This window comes from Mus pahari, chromosome X, assembly GCF_900095145.1.
Source record: "Mus pahari chromosome X, PAHARI_EIJ_v1.1, whole genome shotgun sequence".
NCBI lineage: Eukaryota > Metazoa > Chordata > Mammalia > Rodentia > Muridae > Mus > Mus pahari.
In genome coordinates this window covers 141040894-141049836 of record NC_034613.1, presented here as the reverse complement: position 1 = coordinate 141049836, position 8943 = coordinate 141040894, and the positions used below count along the sequence as shown (strand labels likewise).

The 8943-nt window shown below is 43.0% G+C and overlaps 1 protein-coding gene across 4 annotated transcripts in view; it reads right to left on the bottom strand.

Moving 5' to 3' along the window:
- Ctps2 (CTP synthase 2) overlaps positions 1-8943 on the bottom strand; it is a 126951-nt gene that overhangs the window by 92637 nt on the left and 25371 nt on the right. For all 4 annotated transcript variants that reach the window (XM_029534469.1, XM_021187565.2, XM_029534470.1 and 1 more), the window contains exons 8-10: positions 7497-7648; positions 2975-3107; positions 528-616 (exon numbers count right to left, since the gene is read on the bottom strand). In XM_029534469.1, coding sequence (XP_029390329.1) covers positions 528-616; positions 2975-3107; positions 7497-7648 — 374 coding nt within the window. The remainder of the gene's footprint in view (positions 1-527; positions 617-2974; positions 3108-7496; positions 7649-8943) is intronic.

Here is an 8943-nt window from a genome sequence, read left to right as displayed (position 1 = left end):
ATTGCCCTATTTGTCTCATGTTATACTTTTGACTATAAGTTCTTTGCTTTTCTTGAATTCAATTCCTTTCACAGCCAACCCTCGGTTCCATCCCCAGTGCCCCATAAACCAGTGCACAGCTATAAACTCCAGACTTAGGAGAGGGAGACAGGAGGATTGGGAGTTCAAAGTCAGCCTAAGTTTCCAGTTTTGAGGCCAACCTGGGCTACATGAGACCCTATTTTGGCAGTTAATTAGTGAACTGCATCTTTCAGTAAAATCAATACTCTTTCCCTCGAATGCAGTCCGCCACAGTCTCGAAATAAAACCACATTGACTGCCCAAATCACCTAGCTCATATGGCATGCCTGAATACAGCTCAGCATGAATGCTGCGTGGAGGTCATCTTTACATGGTAGTTCCATGTAAAGACCACTAGGACTCCTAACTGCTCCACATGTATAAAAACTAGCAACTGGAACCGTGGACTAAGTACAGAGAAAGCACAATGGCATTGTCCCCTTGATGCGGCCAGTCCCTGTACTCACTCAGCTAAGCACAGCTTCTGCCAAGCTTCATGGAATCTCACAGGATCCTCGGCTTTGGTGACTGGCTCCAGATCAATGGAGTCTATGTACTAAAAAACAAAACGACAGCATCAAAATCCCAACAGGTTAAAGGAACATTTAAGACAAATGAACACAGCCGGGTGTGGTGGCACACGTCTTTAATCCCAGCACTTGGGAGGCAGAGGCAGGTGGATTTCTGAGTTCGAGGCCAGCCTGGTCTATAGAGTGAGTTCCAGGACAGCCAGGGCTATACAGAGAAACCCTGTCTCGGAAAAAAAAAAAATGAACACCCAGGCTGGCGAGATGGCTCAGCAGTTAAGACTGCTCTTCTGAAGGTCCTGAGTTCAAATCCCAGCAACCACATGGTGGCTCACAACCATTTGTAATGAGATCTGACACCCTCTTCTGGTGCGTCTGAAGACAGCTACAGTGTATTTATGTATTAATAAATAAATCTTTAAAAAAAAAAGAAAAAAAAGGAAAAATGAACAGTCAAAAATACTACAGCTCTCTAATACAGTTATTCAATCATCGAAGGCTAGTATAGTTTAGTAATAGAGGTCTTGCCTACAGGAAAGTAGAAAAGAGAGATTCATGAAATTAATGAAATTAATGAAGATAAAAAGATTAGGATGGGGACTAAGGGTATAACTCAGTGGCAAAGCCTATACAAGGCTCTGAGTTCCACATTCAGCACCCAGAAACACTTCTTTTTTGTTTCGTTTGTTTGAAACAGAGTTTCTCTGTGTAGCTCTGGCTGTACTGGAACTTACTGTGTAGACCAGGCTGGCCTCGAACACATAGAGATTTACCTGCCTCTGCCTCTGCTTACCAACCGCTAAGATTAAAGGTGTGTACTACCATGTCCAGCTTCCGAAAACCTTTTTAAAAACTAAAAGAGAAAATGCCAAGTGTGATGGTTCAAGCCTATGGTCCAAAAAGAGACAGAAGGGCGTTTCAAGTTAGAGGTCTACATAGTGAATTTCAGGTCAGCCAGAATTTCAAGACCATGTCTCAAGGCTATAAACCCTCCCTGAGTATTTATAAGCTGTTAATGGTAGCTAGGAGGCCTTCATACAAGACCTCACTCTTCCTGGAGGATCTTATAGGGTACAGAGTGAATTCAAGGCCAACCTAATCAACTTAGTAAAGCTCTATCTCAAAATATAAAACTAAAAGAGGGTTAGAAATGTAGCTTAGTGATACAGCATTTGCCTAGTATGCGTGAGAACCTAGGTTCAATTGTAGTACCATAGATATAAGGAGAGAAGGAGAGGGTTGATGGAAAGAGAGAGATAGAAGAGGGAGAGAAAGAAGGAAAGTAAATGACCTGAGCACTGAATGTCTACTGAGCTTCCTGGTAGAGAGCACTTTATACATGTTATCACAGGGCGTGGGGTAGGAGATGGGCTTCCAGCTAAATCCCTGAGGCTCCATTTTGGGAAGGCCTCTGGGAAGCTTATGCTCACCTTTGTCTAGACTCCATCCCATAGCACTCTTCCATCTGCCAATTTTCCTTCGTGTCATAAATCTTACATGGCTAGGACTATGTGTTGAGTCCTGTCGGTCCTTCTGTTCAACTTCTCAGACAGTGGTTACACTTCACAATCTGCCTCTTTGGGGACTTATAAATTGTGTTTGTTTCGAAGAGTTGGGGATAGAACCCAGGGCCTTGGTCAAGCCAAGTAGCACTCTAGCACTGACCCACATCCCTAACTGTGGTGCTTTGAAGGAGACTGGCCCCTCACAGGTGCATAGGTTTGAATACTAGATCCCTAGTTAATGGAACTATTTGAGAAGGATTAAGAGGGGTTGTCTTATTGGAGGAGGTGTGTCCTAGGGGGTGTGGTTTTTGAGGTCTCAAAATGTTCCCCTTTCTGCCTGCAACTTCTGGAGGTGAGCTCTCAGCTACTTCTCCAGAGCCAAGCCTGCCTGCCTACTACCATGCTCCAGCCATGATGATAATGGACCAACCCTCTGAAACTGTAAGCAAGCCACCAATTAAAATAAGAGTTGCCTTGGCCATGGTGTTTCTTCAGAGCAGTAGAAGAGTAAACTGTATTTGGTTATGTATTCTGCAATGCAAGGGAAGGAACCCCGAGTCCTGATCATGCTAAGTAAGCAGTCCAGCACTGAGCCACAAGCCAGCCCAACCTGAATCTTTAGAATACAAAACACTGCAGTGACAGAACTATCTAGAAGAGGGCTGGGGAGATGGTTCAGCAGTCAAGAGCACCTACTGCTGCTAGGTTCCTAGCACTCGTGTTGAGTGGCTCACACCCACCTGTATCGCCAGCTCCAGGAAGATCCAGTGCCTCTGGCATCCCATGTGCACTTGAATTCACATGTATACACCCACACAGAGACACATACACAGAACTAAAAACAAATTAATGAGAGAGCTGGAAGAGCAGGCTGGGACTCACCATCAAGTTCAACTTGTGGTTGATGGCCAAGGCTGAGTGTTCCAGTGCTTTGAACACAGACGCGTAGCAGTCCCTGAGTTTGGTGTATTTACCAACCAGGGCTATGGAACATATTTTCTGCAATCTCTCATACCTGAGAGGGAAAACAAATTCAAAGTCCGTATGTACACTATGAAACATCACAAGCAAAAACATGGCCACTGCTCTTATTCCAAGGTACTTTTCAGAACCTTAGGCGGAGACAAGACACTCAGTGTACTTGACTCAAATCGCTCCTCCACCATGCCAACGTCTGGGCATCACACAGATTCCAAAGGCATAAGAAGAGCTGGGGAGATGGCTCAGTTTGGGAAGCACTTGACATATAAGGATGAGGACCTGAGCTCTTAGCTCCAGAAACCATAAAAAAAAATCCAGCTGGGTGTGGTGGCGCACGCCTTTAATCCCAGCACTCGGGAGGCAGAGGCAGGCGGATTTCTGAGTTCGAGGCTAGCCTGGTCTACAAAGTGAGTTCCAGGACAGCCAGGGCTATACAGAGAAACCCTGTCTCAAAAAACAAACAAAAAAAATCCAGGCATGGTAACACACATATGTAACCCCAGCATTCCTATGAGGAGATAGGAGGTAGAGCAAGTGACACCCCAGCAACTGTCCTCTGTCTCCACATGTAAATGTGGCACCAAATGTGTGCACACGGCCGCACACAAATTAAGAAACAAAATTTATCAGAAGCCCAAGAATCCTCAATGTACACTAACAAACAGGTACAGATATATAAATCTCAGATATAAGATAGCTATCTTATAAACTCTGAGCTGTTCATGCATTAGATTATAGAGTGACATTATGTAAGAATATGTGATGTACTTGTCAATAGGAAACATGCCAGTGTGTTTGTAAGGTGACACTGTATAAAAAAATGCATTCAAAGTTGTCTACATTTAAAATTGTCACATTCCCTACCAAAGTCTGCTTATTTGTGACATGTCTGAAGAATAGTGTTAAAAGAATTATCTAAAATATTACAAGCCATTTAGATCAGTTTAATGAGAAAATTCCATTCTACAAAAGATACTCAATCACATGTCACAACTACAGACACAATTTTCAGGGTTGCTTTTGTCAGGAAATCTGTTCAGAGAGCATGAGAAATGCAGTGATCAGATATGAAGTATACAGACAATGCTATAGAGCTTTGGGGCAAGTTCTTGCCCCAAACAATGAGGTGAAATATTACCAGAAGGAGGTGGCCCCCTTTCATATTTCCATCTGCAGCGCAGGCAAGAAACAATATCAAAGACAGACTGGGGCATGCGGATGGGACTTAGTGGATGAAACACTTGCAATTATGAGAACTCATGGAAATTCAGGATGGGTGTAGTGGCCCAGCTGGAATCGTGGGGCAAGGGAGGTAGAAATCGGTTGCCCAAGACAAGCAGGCTAGCCAAGCAGTAAGCTCCAGAATCAGCAAGAGACCTGTCTTAAATAGGGTGGAGATATTGAAGAAGATACCTGATGTCAACTTTGGACCTCCTCATGTATGCACATACATGTACATGTTACATACACACATGCCCACACATATACAAAACTGCATAGATACACACAAAAACAGACTTGGATTCCAGGATGTGGTTCAGTTGCTTGAGTGCTAGAATCCCTTGGTTTGATGAGTGACACTCAGCACTAGGTAAAAATGGGCATTGTTAACAACACCCTACCATCAATCCCAACTCTCAGGAGGTGAAGACAGGATGATCCAAACTTCAAGATCATCCTTGGCTACACAGTGAGTTCAAGGATGGCCTGGGATACATGAGCTTGCAACTCGGAAAAAAAAAAGCCAGATGTGGTAGAACACAGCAGGCAGAGGCAGGCAGGGACCACTGTGAGTTTGACAGCTCTCTGGTCTACACAGAGAGTTCCAGGCTAATCAGAGCTACACAGTGAGGCACTGCTGAAAGAAAGAAAGAAAGAAAAAGAGAGAGAGAGAGAGAGAGAGAGAGAGAGAGAGAGAGAGAGAGAGAAAGAAAGAAAGAAAGAAAGAAAGAAAGAAAGAAAGAAAGAAAGAAANGAGAGAGAGAAAGAAAGAAAGAAAGAAAGAAAGAAAGAAAGAAAGAAAGAAAGAAAGAAAGAAAGAAAGAAAGAAAGAAAGAAAGAAATTAAAACACAATAACAAAAACTAGGCTGGGTGGAGGAAGGAAAAAGAAAACGAAGTCAGTAAAAATAATGGGAAAGGTAAGACTTCCTGGGAAGGTCAATAAATAAAGGACCTGAGAGAAGGCTTTCAAAACTTTAACTCTCTTAGTTTCATCTTGCTCTGTAGAACTCACAACTGTGTGTGGTCAGAAGTGCCTAGCATGTATGAGGCCCTGGGATCAATGCTCAGTACCACAAAATTATGATGCTGTCGATGATAATGATGATGATACTAGTGATCATGAATTAACAGAAAGCAAATTACATCTCCAACCAAATAGCAGAGATGCCATCAGAAGCAGAGATTCAGTCCCAAGGTGTGGCCCACCTACCTAGCAACTGCAGCTGCCTCTGTAGAAGGAGTTGGCTGGGCTTCAATTCTCACAAAAAGGAGGGACACTAAAGGCAACTATAGGATCCCATTCCATTCATTCATGGCTAGACCTCCTTGACAGAAGTCACAGGGTAACAGATGGGGACACGTGAGTACACAGGCCACACCCTACCAGAGTGGAGGCTCCCGTGCTGACTGGCTGATGTCCTAAGCCCATCCTTCATGTTAACTTTCCCTGTGAACTTTCACTTCCAGGATCAGCCTAAGGTCCACCTCACATGCTGGACACAGCTATCACAGATGTCTGAGGCAAGGCTCTGATACTACTGTGAGTTGTTGGGGAATGGGAAGGAGAGCCTACTTTATAGACCAACCTATCATGGGCAGGTCCCAAAGTGGGAAGTGGTATCTCAGTCATCCTGAGGTCCCAGGAAAGGAACATACGCAGTTCAACCAGGCCTCCTGGCCTCTGAGTAGCTGTGAGCCTCCAGCATGAGGCTCCTTATATAAGTCTACAGGCTACAGTGACATGGCGGCCATTATGCATTACAGTTACCAATAGACCAACAATACTGCCAAACTTAATCAGATTTACTTTGAAGACTGTGGTGAGTTGAATGGGTCCCCACCAGGCTGAAAATGTAGCTCATACATTAAGGCTTGATGTATACTTGAAGTTCTGGGTTCAGTCCTCAGAGAGAAGGAAAAAAAAAAACCTCTCTAGGCATGGAAGCTCAAACCTATAATCCCAGCATTTGGAGGCAGGATTCTCTCCCGAGTTTGATGCCAGCCTGGCCTTGAAATCCTGACTTTAAAAAACAAAAAAATCACCAAGAACCATACAAACTGAGTATAGCAGCACACCCTTTTAATTCCAGCACTTAGGAGACAGTGACAAGCAGATCTGTGAGGTTAAGGCCACCTTGGTCTACAGTGAGTTCCCAGACAGTCAGGGTTACACAGAGAAACCCTTTCTGGAAAAACCAACAAACAACAAAACAAACAACAACATAGGCTTTATTAAAATAACCTTGTCCTTGCTGATACAATTAAGGATCTAGAGGAGGGAGAGACTATCGACTCCCTAAAGGTTGTCTTTTAATTGATTTGCACAAAGTGTGTGTGCACAAAATAAATGAATATAATTTTGAAATAAGATCTTTTATAACACTCAACTATTTAATGGGATCTGGGCACGGTGGTGGATACTTAGAAAATCCCAGCACTCTGGAGGCAGAAGCAGGAGTTCAAGGTCAGTCTGGGCTGCAGAAGACTATCCCCAAGCCAACCAATGCAAACAATAGATCACTGACAAATGAAATAGTAATGGCAGAGCCAAACTTCCCATTTAAAGGATCTTCTTTAAAAAAAAAAATAGTAGCCAAATCCTAAATAAAACAACAGCTCTGAAACATTTACAACTATGAATTTACAACTATGAATTGGCAACAGAGTACTTGCCAACACATATAAGACCTTGAGTTCTGGCCCCAAGACTGAAAAAAAAAATTGGAGGAAATATTCAGCAAATAAAAAGAAAATCAATATATAAATAAAAATACTTCGAGGATTAAAACTATTCCTTTAAGAATCCAAATCCGTCTAATTCCCTTGGGTTTAAGTACAGCCAAGTCAACAGCCCCAGAAAGCTTCAACGAATACAGAGAAGTACTCTAACAACGGATGTACATCCACATCAAAACATACACATACAAAGTTTTAAACAAGTGAGCCTTTAAAGGAGGTCTTACTTCCACCTCCAGGCCCAGGAATGATTACATAAAGAGGCCAAGGTGATACCTCTGTCAGTGAAGCACTTGCCACAAAGGTATGAGAAATTCAGTTCAAACCCACATAAAACCAGAAGCTGTAGTATGCTCGTCTTTAATACCACAGTCCTATTTATCGTTTATAATGACTGGGTCTGGAAAGAATTAGGAAACGATTTTTTAGAAATTTTTTTTAACCTACAGAATTCCTTTCACGTACCTGTCAGCCATGGCTTTCCACTTGAAAAGCAAATTACTTGAACAATCATTGATGGGCAGGCCCAATCTCTCTTGAAAATATTTAACCACGCCTTGCTCCTCCAAAAGGAGAGGCACTCGGTAGATGGAAGGAACATCATGGATACAGATAACCTGATCAATGATAATAAAACATTTTCCTTAATACACCACTGGAATAAGACAAAACTCAAGAGACTGTTTCTACTGAAATAAGAAAACCAATGGGGAGGCCTGGTGGGGTACGGGGGTGGGGTGGGGACATCCTCTTGGAGAGGGGGGGTAGGGGAGGAATGGGATGAGGAACAGTCAGAGGGCAGACCGGGATGGGGATGACGACTGTAAAAAAAAAAAAAAAATTAAAGATAATTTTTTAAATTAATTTAAAATTCTAAAAAAAGAAAGCTATACTTTATATACTTTATTTATACTTTATTATGCAAGCCTAATTCCAGTTTCATAGAAAATTAAGGCAAGAAGACCATAATAAATTCAAGACTGGGCTCAGTTGTAAGCAAGACACAATTTTAGAAAAAAAGAAGGGACGGTTTGGGGAAGGGGGGAAAAGGGAGTGAAGAAGAGAGAGAGAGAGAGAGAGAGAGAGAGAGAGAGACAGAGAGACAGAGAGACAGAGAGACAGAGAGACAGAGAGACAGAGAGAGAGACAGAGACAGAGAGAGACAGAGACAGACAGAGAGAGAGAGAGAGAGAGAGAGACAGAGAGACAGAGAGAGAGACAGAGACAGAGAGAGACAGAGACAGACAGAGAGAGAGAGAGAGAGAGAGAGAGAGAGAGAGAGAGATCATTCAGTTTTAACTTTCAGCTTTTCTACAACCTACAGTCAGTCTACAGTCACCTGGGGAGAATCTCAACTAAGAATTGTCTAGATCAACTTGGCCTTTGAGCATGTCTATTAGGGATTTTTTTTTAAAGACAAGATCTCCCTACACAGCCCTGGCTAGCTTTGAAATCAGTATGGAGTATCAGTATTTGGGCTAACCCCAAATTCACAGAGATTTACCTGCCTCTCCCTACTGAGAGCTGGGATTAGAGACATGTTCCACCACATCTGTCTTGGAATTTCTTAATTTCATTAACTGACACGGGAAGATCCAGCCTAAAACTGGGTGGCCCTCTTCTGGGTTTGGATACTAGACCATATAAAACCATATAAAAAAAAAGTAGCTGGGCAGTGGTGATGCACGCCTTTAATCCCAGCACTTGGGAGGCAGAGGCAGATGGATTTCTGAGTTCGATGCCAACCTGGTCTACAGAGTGAGATCCAACCAGGGCTACACAGAGAAACCCTGTCTCAAAAAAAAAAGAAGAAGGAGAAGGGAGAAGGGAGAAGGGAGAAGGGAGAAGGGAGAAGGGAGAAGCGAGAAGGGAGAAAGGAGAAGAAGAAGAAGAAGAGGAGGAGGAGGAGGAG